General features: G+C 41.7%; 1 protein-coding gene across 1 annotated transcript in view; it reads right to left on the bottom strand.

The window, feature by feature from the left end:
- Positions 1–17275, bottom strand: part of SNX25 (sorting nexin 25) — a 261350-nt gene that overhangs the window by 47937 nt on the left and 196138 nt on the right. The window contains exons 7-10 of the mRNA XM_040334158.1: positions 5514–5704; positions 2255–2386; positions 1763–2035; positions 233–397 (exon numbers count right to left, since the gene is read on the bottom strand). Of these exons, the coding sequence (XP_040190092.1) occupies positions 233–397; positions 1763–2035; positions 2255–2386; positions 5514–5704 (761 nt within the window). The remainder of the gene's footprint in view (positions 1–232; positions 398–1762; positions 2036–2254; positions 2387–5513; positions 5705–17275) is intronic.

Below are 17275 nucleotides of genomic sequence, written 5' to 3'. Positions count from 1 at the left end.
ACACACACACACACACACACATACATACATATATATATATACATATACACAAATATATATATACATACATACACATACATACACACACACACACTGCATATGAAATGATAAAGGACATAAAAAATGAACAATTAAATGGTTAATGTTTTCTAAAAAAAAAAAAAAAAAAAGAGGAAGTGAACACAAACAATATGGCAAATTGAAAACTTTCATAAGATTTCCTTGGCCGTACCTTTTTGTCAGGCTTAGGTGCATTGATGATAGAGCTAAGGGCTTGTCTCTTGTACTCCAGTTTCTCTGTGAGCTGCCGCAGTTTATTGACAGCATAACTGGCCTGTTCAGTGATACCACTACTGCACTCATCGAGGATCTCTTCCACACCTTCACACACTAGATTCTGGATCAGAAGAGAGAGGGACATGAAGATGAATGTGTCCAATGCCAAATTCATTATTTCACAGCATTTTTACACAGACATTCCTACAAAAAAAACTGTATATAGGAGCATTTCCCATTTTCCTAACACACACACAAAAATAAAAATCAGAACCATTATTTAACTAAACCCCCTTTTTTTAACTCTGAATTGGGGAAAGCATTAGAACCTCTGTCAGGTTTTTATGGTTGTGTGTTCCCAATAGAAAGATATCCACATTTCTCCTGTCTTGGTGAATACACACGAACAAGGGGAGTCTTACCAGTGGGGACAAGCAGTAGTCATCTTAAGCCAGCTATAGATGGTTCGAATCTCGGGTAGTTAAGCAGAGACTGGCCAAGATTCAAACCATAGTATACGGGCAGGCTGAATGTACCCAGGACGATCCATCGATCGACTTGGCTACAACCAGTATGTCCGATTTTCAGCATGCTATTATTGCCAGTGGCAAAAACCTCTAGCAATAATCACTGTGTTCTACCGGCAGGGACCATTGCCCGCACATCTCCATTGGGAGAACACAATAGCTCTGCGGGAGGGATTCCCCAACTAAAACTGACTGCAACCCATGGTTGCAGGAAATAAAATCACACCAACCATGGCCTGCCTTAAAGAGGTATACATAATTCCTAAGATTACACATTATTGGTGTTTGTGCCATCTGTTGGGACAGATTTCCCCTCACTTCCTGCCTTGGTGATCACAACAGTAGTAAAAGGGACAATCCTCACAGTGAGGACAAAGGTCGCAAATTAAATACACCACACTTAAATCCATCCAAACTCTGCTGGAAATGTAAAAAAAGGCTTTGGCTGGTGTTCCACTGTAAATGCAGATGCTGCATCTGTCCCCCGGTATCTCTGCACTGAGAACCGAGCCATCGAACACTGCCAGTGGCTTGGTTCCCTAAGGTCCCCCAGCGTGTCAGTCAGCAGCTCTCCTCTCTGCTCCACCATGCTCATTAGTATGTCGAGTTGTGACGAGGCGGGGAGCGGCCATGTCAGTCTCTCAGCGGCTCACCGAGAGGCTGAGACAAGCATCTGTCCAGGCACCTGGCGGATCCAGAAGGTGTTTTACCTTCATGCATAGAATGCATGAAGATAAAAAACCTTCAGCCTTTACACCTACTTTTTATTGTGCACATGTTTTCAGCAGCTCCTATATTAAAAACACTTCCAATACATAGATGCACTCACAAACCCACAGGGTAGGCCTAAACCGTTTGACTATGCCATGAAAATAGGAGTATAACTAGCTTGAGCTGACCAGAGTTTCCATATATTGTACAGTCAAGGGAAAACCTACAGCTTTGTGCACAATACTCACTGCTTCATCCTTGTCATCGGAGACACACAAACAGGACGACGTATCTTCTTGCCGAATCAGCTGCTCATAGAGGTCACTGACGATGAATGAGGGGTAGAACCTGTCCTTCAATGTCTCATAGACATCAGCTTGGACTTTGCTGAACACCTCAATCCCTTTGTTGCCCACAAGACTCTGCTGGATTTCTTTGTAAAGTGGCTTTTCTACTTGTATTTCTTTACTTTCAACAAAGAAATTCTGGTAAATTTCACCAACTAATTGAGGTATTTCAGACTGCAGATAAAAGTACAGCGTTATTAGTGTTGACAATACCAAGTATCCAACAATATGACGTGCATTTGAAAAGTTTTGTTAAATAAATATCATGATGGGTTTTCTTTTATGTAACAATGGAATGATTACCCAAGTTTAAACTTGAGACAGAATGTGAAAATTAAAGAAAAAAAAAAATCTAGCTAGCAAAAGATAACTATAATAAAATTAATATTTTACCTTATTTGCATTCTTCAAGTACTCCACTGATTCCCAAAAACTGATTAGCGCTCTCATATCAATTTTTTCCATATATGTTCTAAAATGTTCTCTGAATGAGGAGTTTGACAAAATGTCATCAAACTGAATAATCTGAAATATTAAAAATATATAAAACTGTGAAGAAAATACTTGCAAGTCCATCTGGAAGCACAATATCGAAGGTTATATATTTAGTGTGATCATTTAACGTAGAGAAACAATCAAGTATTCAGTTAAATCACCCATTAGTAAATTCTCTATACATTTTCTTGTTGCATATAAATTACACATATAAAGTTACATCAATTAAATTAGGACTACAGCAACAGAGTTACAAAAGTAAAATTACCTATTTGTATAGTACACCTATGACTTTAAATACGATTTACACTTTAAAACCAATCTGCAGCAGGCAAAAATATGAATTTATTTTCCAAATGAGCAGACTTTGGGGCAGATCCACATAGAAATAGATGGGCGCAGCGTATCAGAGATACGCTACGCTGCTGTAACTTACTTTTGGCCGGTTCGAATCCTGGAAGAATTTGCGCCGTAAGATACGGCGGCGTAGTGTATCTCTGGTGGCGGAATTCAAATCAGCGATTAGGGGGGCGTGTTTCATTTAAATGAAGCGCGTCCCCGCGCCGAATGAACTGCGCATGCACAGTTTCTAAATTTCCCGCCGTGCATTGTGCTAAATGACGTCGCAACAACGTCATTTTTTTTAAACTTAGACGTGATTTACGTCCATCCCGATTCACGGACGACTTACGAAAAAAAATAAAAAAAAAAAAAAAAAAAAAATTTTCGACGCGGAAACAACGGCCATACTTAACATGGCAAGTCTAACTATACGCCGCAAAATAGCAGCTTTAACTATACGCCGGAAAAAGCCGACTAGAGACGACGTAAGAGAATGCGACGGCCGCGCGTATGTTCGTGGATCGTCGGAAATAGCTAATTTGCATACCTAACGCGGAAAACGACGTTAACGCCACCCAGTGGATGCCGAAGTATTGCATTTTAAATCTGAAGGCGTACGAGGACGTACACCTGTCGGATCTAACCCAGATGCCGTCGTATCTTGGTTTGAGGATTCAAACCAAAGATACGACGCGGGTAATTTGAAAGTACGCCGGCGTACTCTGTCTGTGGATCTGCCCCTTTGTATACCAGAACACACTTGGGTTTCTGGACACCAACATTAATTGAGCTTCCCTTGGTGGGACCCTGGCAGTCTGACCCAGCACTCTTCTGGCTGCTCAAAGTGGGCCGATAGTGCCGCTACTAAAGAAGGTGGGGGAAAAGAGACCAGGTTCCTGATCCTGGAAGATTAAATATTTTATTACATTTTAAAATATACACATTTATAGTTCTCTTCATAATTTTTTAAATTCTCTTTTCCCCCCACTATAAACATTTTCTGTTGCTTCACAATGTGCCCTTTTGTACTAGACAAAATATACGACTGCAGTATCCGGTATAATCTATGCTCTAGGGCAGAGACCCCCAAACTACGGTCCTATAGCTGTTGCGGAACTACACATCCCATGAGGCATTCTAAAACTCTGACGTTCACAGACATGACTAGGCATGATGGGAATTGTAGTTCCTGAACAACTGGGAGGGCCATAGTTTGGAGTAGGGTGAAATGTGCACAGGCTATCACTTTACAATATTTGCCATCTTCACAATCACTTCAGTAATCTAGAATGGAACATGTTTGGAAAAATGGAAAATTAATTTATGTTAGAGTATATAGTACAAAAACCTGCAATGATCTTCAGAGGAAATGCTGTATATTGTATTTCGGAGGGAGTCCATATACCTAAAAAAGGGTACACACTATATATATATATATATAAAAAAAAAAAGAGGGCGATAGAAAAATTCAGTGCGAGGAACGATTGTTCAATTTTCGTATAGTGTGTACACAACTTTCGACATCCAATTCAGACTTTCCAAACAAACATTGCTGAAGGGACAAACTCCAAAATGTTTCTTGTATGTGAACAGAACTAACAATTTTTGTTTATTGTGTAAGTTTTTTTTTCATATGGGAAAAAATCAGATACGAAAGGCTGCTCATGTTTAGAAGCAACAATAAAAAAAAGCCATCATCATACAAGAACTTTCGTACGCCACTGCTCTCCCCTGTGTAAGGGGAATTGGTTGTTAAATAGTCCGTTGTAGTCTTTACTCATGCAGGCCTAAAGTAGTTACGTAGATAGATCCTTTTTCCAATAATATTATTATGATTATAATACAGGATTTATATGGCACCAACAGTCTGCGCAGCGCTTTACAACATGAGGGCAGACAGTACAGTTACAATACAGGAGAAAATTAGAGGTCCCTGCTCGTTAGAGTTTACAATCTAGAAGGGCGGGTGATACAAAAAGGTAATGTCCTTTGTCTTTTCCAGCCCTGCCTGTGACAGCAGCTTGTGGCTAAGAGATGGTGACAAAGAAAAAAACAAAAAAACAAAAAAATGTACTCCCCTATTACCACCAAACATGGGATATGCATATGCATAGGACTCCATTGTAATAGGACTCCATTGTAAGAGATGTGCTGCCCCACACAGGACCCACCTCCTTGCTTTTGGCCATAGCAGGTATTTTTTCCATTACTAGTGATGTCTCCAGTACCATGTCTTTTTTTTTTTTGCATCTAATGGACAGATCTTGTGAAAAGAGGTGAGCATTTAAAGGTAGGTTGCAGAGTTCAGATGTAAGTCAGCAGTGGCTGGATTTTGGGAGATTAATGATAATTAAAAAAAAAAAAAAAAAAAAAAAAGACAGAAGTTTTTACTGTAGACAGACTACAAAAAATAAATGCATGATACTTGTAAACGCAAATAATTAACGTATCTGTTGTGCTCCCTTCTCTGTTAACTATACCACTGAAAAAGTATTGCTATATCGGTTCGATATGTAAAAAAAAAAAAAAAAAAAAAAAAAAAAGTTGATTTTGCTAAAAATTCAGTACTTCCTACGCACTCTGCCGAACCGAAACCTCAAGTAGCATTATCAGCCTTGCACAGTTAACATTTGAATCATGTTATGGAGAAAAGGAGAAGGGGATGTGTCCTGTCTTAGGGCGATAACGCTGCTTAAACAATCACAGGTACAGCACAGTGAGTGTGTGCTGCATCACCCTAAGGATCACCAGGTGAAAGTTGAGGGAAACTAGAAAACTAATGCAGCCCCCTTAGTTATACACTTTAGGGCAGTACCTTCTGGCTCTGTGGGCAATCTGAATCATCTGAGGTCCCATCATCCTGCTGGTCATATGCTGGACCCCCAAGAAGTTTGATCCTTTTCTCACACTGCTTCTTGGCAACAGTCAGCTGATTGATGTACCTTTTCATATTACGAGCCCGCAGGAGGTCAGCTTTCATTGCTGCAGTCTCTTTGCCTTTAGAATCTGAACAAGACATAAAAACAATAAAACACACAAATTATTATTATTATAATACAGAATTTATATAGCACCGACAGTTTGTGCAGCGCTTTACAAAATGAGGGCAGACAGTACAGTTACAACACAGTTCAATATGGAGGAATTAGAGGGCCCTGCTTGTTAGAGCTTACAATGTACAATCAAGTGATACAGAAGGTAATGACTGTGGGGAATAAGCTGATGGAGAAAATAAACGTACAGTTGTTACATGGGGTTTTCAGGGATCGTCTAAAAGAGCACAGAGTAGGAGATAGTTGGACAGATTAGGGTAGGGTGTTCCATAAGAATGAGAGGCTCAGGAAAAGTCCTAGAGGGGAGTATGGGAGGTAGAACGAGGTCTTGGGAGGAACAAAGAGTATGTTGGTATTTTTAGACTAGGTTAGTGATGTAGCTGGGGGTAGAGTTGTGGATGGCTTTGTAAGTTGTGGTTAGTATTTTGAACTTAATTTATTGGGCGAGTGAAAGCCAGTGGAGGGATTGGCAGAAATGGGTGTCAGACACTTTATAGTTGGTAAGGTGGAGTTGGGCAACGACCTTCATGATGGACTGCAGGGGGATAGCCTATGTAAAAGGTAAGCAGATGAGGAGAGAGTTGCAGTAGTGGAGGCAAGAGATAACCAGGGAGTGAAGATTGGTGGGGTCCAAAGAAGGCTTTTTAAGTATGGCGGTGACTAGTGCATGTTTTAGGCTGGGTTCACACCATCGCCAAATCCATCGCACAGCAGGGGTCCGGTGTGTGCTGGTTTACCATTTCAGCCTGAATTTTGGGCTGAATACAGACTTGAAATGGACCAAAAAAGCACATGTTTTTCCCAGCAAATCGCACTGGACCTGCTGCGGAGATATGTGAACTGGCTCCATAGAGCACATTCTCCTGCTATGCGAATTGGATGCAGGGAAACCCGCATCCAATTAGCATAGGTGATAGGTGTGAACCCAGCCTTAGAGAGTTGGGGAAGATGACAGAAAAGAGGGAGAGATTGAAGATGGGAGTTCGAGCGTGTAGGCAACAGCCAGAGGGTGACCGTAGCATTTGCAAGGAAACAGGGTCCAGGTGGTTAGGTGGGCATTAGAAAAAAGTTTCACAACCTTGCCTATAGTAGCGGGTTTGAATGAGTGAAGTAATAAATGTACCTGTGGACATGGAGTGTTAAAGTGTTACTAAACCCACAACACTAAAATCAGTCTGTATATGCAGGTAAATCCTGCTTGTTATATTCACTGTGGAACCTAAACGGTTAATCCTCTGCATTGTGTAAAAAGGCTGTTTGATTCTGTATTCTCTGATCCTCCCTTTTCCACAGTCCCCAAGTCATCTCTTGATAATACAGAGCCCTGGGGGCTGTTTAGTATGCATTGCTAGAATTTGTTTTTTTCTTGGGGGGTGCATGTGATCGGCAGAGGGTCACTCAGCACTGTCCAGGTGTCTTGCAGCCTCATAGGACAGAGTGGAATGAAAACTCCTCCTACAAGCTTTAACCAGACACTGATAGAAGTCATAAGACTGCTATATACTGCCGATGAGAAGAGTTATTTAGCAGTTTATATTTACTTTCCATGTTCTTTGTGTAGCACTACCCCCGGACGAGCTGCCGAGTATTTTTTGGGTGGCACGTTACCTCTATCTTCTCGCTGTCCATGGTGAAAGGAGAGTCTGATGAATTTCAATGTCTACACAAGGCACTTATTTTTCCAAGATTTATTTGCAGAACTTCAGTAGAAAATAAGTAAAAGGGGTGGAAGGGTAGAGGTTCAGGTGCATATTCACAAATAGGAAATAGTCCTGCTTCCAGCAACCAGTTCTCGTCGCCACTCTAGCCAGAGTGGGTATTGCTCACACGGATAGGTCCCTCTCACTGGCCTAGCAGCCAGAACGGCACAAGGAATAAAGTACAGTCTCTGCCACAGACTTTCCTTCATGAGGAGACTCTTTTGGTCCGGAATCCCCTGACACAGGATTCAGCACCCGGATCTCTCCAGCTTAACTTCTGTAGAACTTAGACCCGACAGGCAACCACTGCCAAGCCTCTCGGTGTATGGTGCATCCTTCAATTAAGTTTCCAGGCCTACTCCCTAGAAACCAGCCTCTTGCATGGTCCTCTCCAGGATAGGTCCTCCCCTGGCTTCCTTCATCAAGTGGCTTCCTCCCGCAGGACGGACAGCACAGGATCACCTTTTCAGAAAGCAGGCCCCCTCTACCATGCAAAGCCACGACACCGGACCAACGTGGTCCCGGAGTGAGGATTCAGGACACACACACTAACACCTCAGGCCAGGCGGGCCACGAACAACGGACGGACCCCCCCCCCCCCGCCCCACTGGCGTCTGTCCCATAAGTACCCCTCCCAAGCATGCACAGCAGGGCGACCACTCCCACTGATTCGCTGCCGAGGGGGACACCCAATGCACCTTGACCTTGCTGCTGCCACACTTGGCCTGCAGTGGTAATGACACTCTCAGGCGAACAATGGTGGGAACTCCCAGCACAGCCATGTCTGGAACAGAGGCTAAATTTGCCATTAATCACACCAGTCTGAGCCCAGATAATGGCCCAGACCCCACTAAATTTAAAGTGGCACCTGTTCAACAGGAGCAGGCTGCTACATGTGTACTGTGAAAAAACAGATATAGTGAATGCGGGGTCCTGAGTTTAGCAACCCTAAGTGGGGGGGAGGTACTGCATCTGTACAGCGGAGACTGAAATTACTTACTAAAGACTTGCATACTAATAAACATGCTTAAAATTTTAAGTCCGATTTAGTGCAGGTTGAAAATAAGTAGTAATAAAAGTCTACACTCCTTGAAGCGAAGTTCCACCCAAAAGTGGAACTTCCGCTTTAAGGACGCCTGACATGCCACATTTTGCATGTCATTTTTTTGCATGTCATTTTTTTGGGGGGGAGGGGGGGTGAGCGAGTACCTAGTTCTGACAGGTACCCCAGCTCCCACTTCCGCTCATGGCGCTGTGCGGAAGTTCTCCTCTCTCCGCAATCTTCTGGGACAAGTCACAGGTCCCAGAAAGTTACCCTGTCCATTCAGGACATGCAGCACGACTTGCGAATGTGCAGTGTGCACCCGGCTGTGAAGCTGCAAGCCGTCACAGATGGGTGCCCACACTTGCAATGCCAGTGCCGCAAAGAGGATAAGTGAGGCTTCGGTCAGCTGCATCGCTGGACCGGCGAGTATCTGTAAAAAGTCAGCAGCTACACCTTTTGTAGCTGCTGACTTTTAATAAACACAGAAATGAGTGGAACTCCGCTTTAAGCTGGATGGTGGATGTAGGTAAACACATAGCTCCTATGCAATTAGAACTATAATAGGCAGGTACCTCACATTAATGTCTTAGAAATGCAGTGTAACTACTTGTGTAGATATCTGCAAAACATGAACTGTTTTTAGTCAAGAGCATGTTTGGAAAAAAAAAAAAAAAAAAAAAAAAAAAAGGGTCATAGTCAGCCAGTAGAGAGAACTTTCTAAATCACAGTCACCATCTAATAACTTTGCCTATCCTAATAAACTGTTCACACTTTTCATGGGTGGAGGATTTTATTAACAAAAGCCTTTATTGCCACTGCTCTTAGGATTTAATGGGGGGGGGGTTATACAATAAGTTGTGAGCGATCATTTTTTTGTAAAAGGCACAAGCAAAAGGGACGCTTGACCTTTCAAGAACTTATTTTCATTGTACAGCTGCATGAACTAACTTTTCTCATGTAATAAATATTACACTGCTCATATAATAAATAATATTCCCAAATCAGAAATGATCATGTATTTATTCAAAGTTTAACCTCTGTAAGTATAGAATAATCCAGAAAAAGACCATCACACATAGTTAATGTGCAACAAACAAAACAATGGAACTCTATCTCACTGTACTTGAAACGATCATCTTTTAGTTACAATGTTACACAGTTGGTGAGGTTGAAAAAAAAAAGACACAAAATCCAACCTGTGTGTGCGTTTTTATGTTTATAGTACATTTTATGCCTCTGAATGTCGTGGTTGTTTAGGTGCCCATCCAATAGTTTTTTGAAATTATTGATGCTCCCTGCTGAAACCACTGCTTGTGGAAGAGAATTCCACATCCTTACTGCTCTTACAGTAAAGAATCCCATAAGCAGTTTAAGGCTAAATCGCTTCTCTTCTAATTTGAGTGAATGGCTGAGTGTCATATTAAAATTCCCTTGCATGGAAAATTGTTCTTCCTATTGTGGTGTCACCAGTACGGTATTTGTTCATTGATATCATATCCCTTCTCAAGCATCTTCTCTCCAGAGAGAATAGGTTTAATGCTAGCAGTCTTTCCCCATAGCCAAGATCCTCTAGTCCCTTTATTAGCTTTGCTGCCCTTCTCTGGACCCTCTCCAGTTCCAGCACAACCCGCCCGAGGATCGATGCCCAGAACTGGATGGCATACTCTAGGTGCGGCCAGACCAGAGTCTTGTACAGTGGTAGAATTATTGTTTTATCTCTGGAGTTGATCCCATTTTTAATCCTCTAGAGCAGGGATATGCAATTAGCGGACCTCCAGCTGTTGCAAAACTACAAGTCCCATGAGGCATAGCAAGACTGACAGCCACAAGCATGACACCCAGTGGCATAGGCATGATGGGACTATCTTGCAAACCTGGCCTGTTAGTGTGTCCCGAGGACAGGGTTTATGACCACTGCCCTGGGGGATCCCACTTTCCACACCAGACCATTCCGAGTACGGATTACTGGTTTAATGACGAACAAAAAGTGTCACATAAAAAAATGCATTCAGAGTCATCTACTTTTGTTTTCAGACAAAGTGTACCACTGTTCAAAGAGATAATAACATTTTGGGTGTTAACCTGGATAACCGTCATTATTGTAAATAAATGGGGTCCTCCCCCCATGAAAATCTGATGTAGTTTTACACAGCCTCAACATTAGCTTGTATCTCTGTAAAGGAAGTCTCAATCTCCTCCTGTCAAACTGTCACCCATGTCTGCTCGGGGCAGACTTTTCTTTTCATCCTATTCTATCATTCTTCTTTCACACAATAAGCATTCATAACTAAGCTGAGATCAAACATTACGCTTTTATGAAAAAAAAAAAAAAAATCTTTATATGCAACAGACTGTTACAAGACAAAAACAGCCAACAGTATGTTCCAACAGGCTTTTATGTGCTCTTTAATTATGTGAGGTCAACGTAGATACCCAACTGTTACGGGTCACAGCAGTGGCTCCCAACCGTTTTTATTACTGCCTTGGCAGCCCATTCCTGTAAATTTTACCCTTCATACTAGCAAAATATTTGTAAATGATATAGTAACTGGTTATATTAATATATGAATATTTCATATTCATATGTTGCAAATGTAAATAATTGGCCCAATAATTGAATTAAAAAACATTGGATGAATGAGCTAATTTACTAACTTTTTTTACTAAAAAAACCAACCCTCTGCCTTATTACGAGAACTGATAGAACTTCTATTTTTTTCTATCCAAGGCAGTAAAATACCTTTTATGTGGTAGCCTCAATTGAGAAAATAAATTTTCATTTTGGACAGCACAAGTTAAAAGGGCTTAATACACATACAGTACAAGAATTTCATTACTTGCAGAAACATTAATAATTTGCATACATTTGTAAACACATCTATCCCTCCAGTTCCTGTAAACCCACCTAAAATTCCACCCCACCCCAAACCTAGGACTAATTCCAAACTTCAGCTGATGTGCCATAGCTCGGCAAAAGAGCAGGTTTGAAGGTGTTTTACTAGTGAACAATTTTAAACCAAGTTGTTCATGGCCAAAACACTGGCACAGAATCGCTGCTGTCAGTCTAGATCAGGGGTCTCCAAACTTTTCAATTAAAAGGGCCACTTTATTGTCTTTCAGACTTTAGGAGGGCCGGATTGTGGCCAGCAGGGGCAGAAAATGTCACAGGCCCAAAATCAGTGAGAATAAATATGGCCTCAGGGTTGGTGGTCAATAGGAGTATTCCCCATATTAGTAGGAGGAATAGTATTCCATCATTGGTATCCGTGGAAGATACAGTGCCCCATTGTTAGTGTTAATGGGAGGAATAGAACCTCAGATCATTGGAAGGAATTGTGCCCCAAGGGCCACATAAAGGCTAGCAAAGGGCCACATCTGGCCCTCGGGCCGCAGTTTGGAGACCCCTGGTCTAGATCCTCACCTACATGGAGAGATTAAGCAATCAGGTTATAAGTATACACTTGAAAGTGCAAGCAAAAGGTTAAACACCCAATTTATTTATAAGGTGTGCCTTGACCTTTAGGCAATAAGGATTATTGTCACTGTGCCAAAAAAACAATGGCGAATAAATGAATCGCAACTGCACAGCAAGAATTAGCTTTACAGATAATCCAGCAACATCCTGGATACATGTGCCTCATTCATTCTGTTTCATTAACACTAAAAACATCATTATAAAACAAACCATGATGAACCTAAATAGCATTAAATCTGAAGTAGTTTGACAGCATAATAATTTAATTCTGCTTAGTGTGGTAAGGCATTAGTTTGCATTAGGCCCCATGCACATAAATATGCATGAATGGCTGTGTGCAGATGTACACAGGATTATTATTAATATTATACAGGATTTTTATAGCGCCAACAGTTTGAGCATCGCTTTACAACATGAGAATGCTGGTACTCACATACAACATATGGATGCATTTCGCAAATTCAGAGTGCAGGAATATGTCCGTGCGCTATACATAGATTTATGGCCAGCTGTAAGCAGCATCTAGGCTTCCTGTGAAGATGAAGATTTGCAGTCCAAGGACCTAGGACTATGGAAGGCTTTACCAACCAGCATCCGAACGGAAGTGAATCACCAGGCCTTCAGAAGAAAACTCAAAACCCATCTATTCTGAAGGCAAAATATAGTAGGAAATGGATACCAAGTGCCCCGAGGCGATTCAGTTTGCATGTGTTGCGCTATATACATTTTTTTCACTCACACTGTTCTGCTCCCATGGGACAGAGTACATATAGCATTTTGTCCCATGTTGCCCAGGTGCTTCCTAAGTTTATTGATGAAGTCCAACCAGCAATCTTCCCCACCTGGCAAATTCAACAACAGTGTGGAAAAAGATGGCTAACAACTGCAGCTCCGGAAGGTTTACCCCACTTCATGACAAGGCAATTTTTTTGCGATATGGCACTGCCATTACTTTAACTGAACATTGTGCGATCCTGTACCTAAACTAAATGCATGGCCTTTTTTTTTCCAGAAATAGAGCTTTCTTTTGGTGGTATTTGATCACCTCTGCCGTTTTTATTTGTTGTGCTATAAACCAAAAAATGCTGACAATTTTGAAAAATAAAACAAAAAAAAATTTATAATAATATATATATATATATATATATATATATATATATATATATATATATATATATATATATATATATATATATATATATATATATATATATATATATATATATATATATATATATATATATATATATATATATATATATATATATTTTCCTTCCTGCTATAAACGCCCCAAACACAGAAATGCCGAATCATGTACTAGGTATGTGATCCGGCGCAGGAAAGACACTTTGCCGCCTTAGATTTACAGTATGCGGTCGGCAAGTGGTTAAAGTGGATGTAAACCATCACATAAACCAAGTGAAGTGAACAGCCTCAGATAATACACACACAGATGAAACAAATCTCCCTACATACGTTTTACTTGTATATCCTGCTGTCTTACTATTTCTAAAATTTTTGGAAAGTGCAGATCATGTCCGAAATCTTTCTTCCTTTTTCAGCAGCACATGGGGTGGGTTAGGAGTTAAGACTTACACTGTGTGAGTGCTGATTGGAGGAAAGGGACACCCCCCCCCCAGCTCCACATAGGCAGAGGAACGAAGGAACATGCAAAGCTGTAGTCTGAATAGACAAGCTCCCTCTAAGCTCCCTCTAAGCTCCCTCCCCGACAACATTTTTTCAGCTACTGTGATCTCATGTATCTGAGAATTTGTCAGAAGTAACTCATGCTGATAACAGAGGAACGGAGAGAGAAGACACTTAGAGCTTTGCAAAGAGATAAGTAAACACTACAGATCTATGTGCTTAGGTCAAATTTCATGAATGGGGTTTACAACCACATTAAGTTTCCAAGTTAATCACGCAAGAATGACAAAACGGGACAGGCACCATCGCAACAGGAGTGGCTGCTGAAATCATTCCTAAATGTTGTCAACTACCTGTGTATGTATCCTGTTTCTTACACTTACTAACATACTATACTGTATTGATTATCTTCCTCGTAAGTCAACAAAAAGACTTGCTTAAGGCAGAAATGTTCAATTGACTTGCTCTTCACATCTAATGAAGCTACTCTCAATGTCGATTCCAGTAAAGTGTTTTCTATGGCATTTCATTAGGAAGTGACATCTGTTCGCCTGGGTTCTGATATGCCATTTGGAGTGCGATAACGGACAGATGAACGCAGATTATTTTAGGGAACAGATTTGCATACTCATCTGTGAAAAGCACAGAAATACCTGGCAGTAAGTTCACATTAACAAACACATGCACATATTTAGAAAGTTGTTCAAGGAAAAAAAAAAAAAAAAAAAAGAAATAAAGATAATTACACACAGGTTCATTACAAATCACTAATTATACCCTGGAGAAAAATTCCACGGAATAAAATTATTTAATAGTGGTGTACTTCCTTTTTGAAACTCTGAAGCCCATTTCCATATTGAATCCAGATTTCCGATTCTGCCATTCTTCTGGGCAGAAGTAGGGACACCATAAATACATTCCAAGTCCCTGTGCATAGATTCAAAACCCTTTGCTTTTGCAAGCTCTGCAGACTTTCAGACTAAAGAGAGCTATATGCAATGCAATTGTTACAGCAATCAGGGCTAAATTTACATCTCCAGAACCTATAGACACAGTGAGATTTTACAGTAGCACAGTTGAAGCTTTCGCTTATGAGCATCCTGGGAAGTCTTGGAACTTAAGAGATTTAGGCAGGATTATACAATTCTTTTCTTTCCACCACATGAAGGAATGAAAATGGCTTCATTCCTCCATTAACACAGTGAGTGATGATGGGGGAATGCCTTGTGCAGTGCTATTGTGTTCTGCCGGCGGGGAAAATTCCGGTGTTGTGCCGAGAAAGGTCCCGTATCAGATAATGCCTGCCCTGTACTGCACAGGCTCAGTGCTTGCGCAGTACAATGGAGACGCCGAAAATCTCCAAACTTGATCATTGTGCCGCACACTCCCGATGCTCGTGCAACTCTGCAAGGGGCAGCCGCATGATGGGCAGAGCTTATACAATGGGAGTGCACGGATGTATTATTGAGAAGCATGTAATGCCTACAGAAGAGGCCGTATCCCTTAAATTGTGTAAACACACGTCGCAAAGACGTGAAGTTTATGGAGAAACCCACCCCCAAATTATCAGCTCTGCCTATCTTTGTAAAATATGGCCTCTTTTGTAGGCATTACCAACTTTTCAATAAAACATCCGTGCACTCCCATTGTATGAGCTCTGCCCATCATGCAGCTGCCCCTTGCTACGTTCAATGAATAACCCGCCCCTTGCAGAGTTGCACGAGCATCAGACGCGCTCAGGAGCGTGCGGCACAATGTCGCATTGATTGCGCAGGCGCTGTGTACAGCCCATGAACAGCTGTTCTAGTTCGGAGATTTTCAGCGGATCCGTTCTTCTCCCTAATGCGCAAGCGCTGCACCTGTGCAGTCCAGGGCGGGCATTATCCGATGGGGGACCCTTCTCGTCAGAACACAATGAGCACTGCTAGCAGCAGTGCTCATTAAAATCGATGAATCAAATTTCAGCCGGTCCCTGCTCATCCGACCAAGATGATTAGATTCAATCCAAACTTGTGGGATGTTCCCACTCTGCAGTGGTCAGGACCTACCAAAAGTGGGGCAAGGAAGGAAAACTGGTGAACCGGTGACATGGTCATGGGCAGTCAAGGCTCATTGATGCACTGGGGGAGAAGGCTGGTCTGATCCAACAGAAGAGCTACTGTAGCTTAAATTGCTAAAAGCGTTAATTATGTTTCCGATAGAAAGCTGTCAGAACACAAAGTGCATCACAGTTTTTGTGTATGGGGGCTGTGTAGCTGTAGACTGGTCAGGATGCCCATGCTGACCTGTGTCAACAGTCAAAAGCTCCTACAATGGGCATATGAGCATCAGAATTAGACCACAGGAGTAATGGAAGAAGGTGGTCTGATGAACTCAAGAATGGCTTGAGAAACAGAAGTTTGAGATGTTGACTCAAAGTCTCCAGATCTCACTGCAAATTAGCACCTGTGATATGTGCTGGTAAACACATCTGAACCATGGGAGACCCCCTCTAGCAACTTACAGACAGCTCTGCGCCAGATATCACAGCATCCCCTCTGAGGTCTCGTTGAGTCCATGCCTCGACAGGTTATGGTGGGTGGTCATAATATTATAGCTGATCAGTGTAAATAAAAAGTTAAAGGCAATCCGGGAGGTGTGGATGGGAGGGACAGCCCAGTCCCCCCCCCCCTATTCATCACCCCAATGTATCTCAGGACACCTGTCAGGTCATCAGGTGGGATAGTTCCATCTGTGAGTATAACAACCAATTCAGTCAGAGCAAAGCATCAGTAATTTGTATGTTTGAGAGTGGGTAAAGCACCTCCAGCAATACAACATTACTGCCAGTAATACATTTTTCCAGTCTATCCTGTTTAGGAAAGAGCAATTCCTGCATCTCACATATCAGTTACCTGAGCTAGCCATTTCATTAGAGATGGGGCCCGGCTGACTTCCTAAGCCTCACAATTAGTGCAAGTGCTGCATTTATCAAAAGTCTATGCAGAGATTTTTAAGTGGACTCATTTGGTTCCTGTGAGTGTAGAATATACATTTTTGGTATAAACCGAAGACTTACATGTGTGATGCTGGTTATCAAGTCAAACATTTTCTGCCAATAGAACCGAACATGACCAAAAGATATGAGAAAGGGTAACAAATTCCTTTAACATGTTTGGGGCACTCGAAGGTATATGCTGAATAAAATGACTGGAGTTCTATACCAATGTGTATAAAAATCTTTTAGTTAGTTCCGTGGGTAGGTTGCCCATGGAGTTATATCTTGCCATGCATTTTCAGGTTCTCTTTCCCATCTTCTCACTAAAGGGGTACACCACTCACATTTTACTGCTCTTATAAAAAGGAGTACAGAGAGAATACCCAGCGTCTATGAACCCTCTCTCTTTCACTGTTCTCAAAAGGGGCGAGATGTAGAAGTATATGATCTATGAGGGGCAATCAGACAGTGTTTAGAGATAGAATCGCCATGGTGCAAGACGGTACCTGTAGTTTATTCATTCACAGGAATCTGAATGAATGACACAGCTGTGTGGGTGAAGCCCAGCCGATTTTTGCAGCCGATATTTTAGGCCGTTTTTTTTTTTTTTTTGGGCAGGTGGCACGGACTCGTGGCACTGATTGGCAGGTGGCACTAATTGGCACTGGCAGGTTGCACTG

Source organism: Rana temporaria, chromosome 1 (genome assembly GCF_905171775.1).
Source record: "Rana temporaria chromosome 1, aRanTem1.1, whole genome shotgun sequence".
Taxonomy (NCBI): domain Eukaryota; kingdom Metazoa; phylum Chordata; class Amphibia; order Anura; family Ranidae; genus Rana; species Rana temporaria.
The sequence above is the reverse complement of the archived record's forward strand: the minus strand, read 5'-3'. Positions and strand labels throughout refer to the sequence as shown.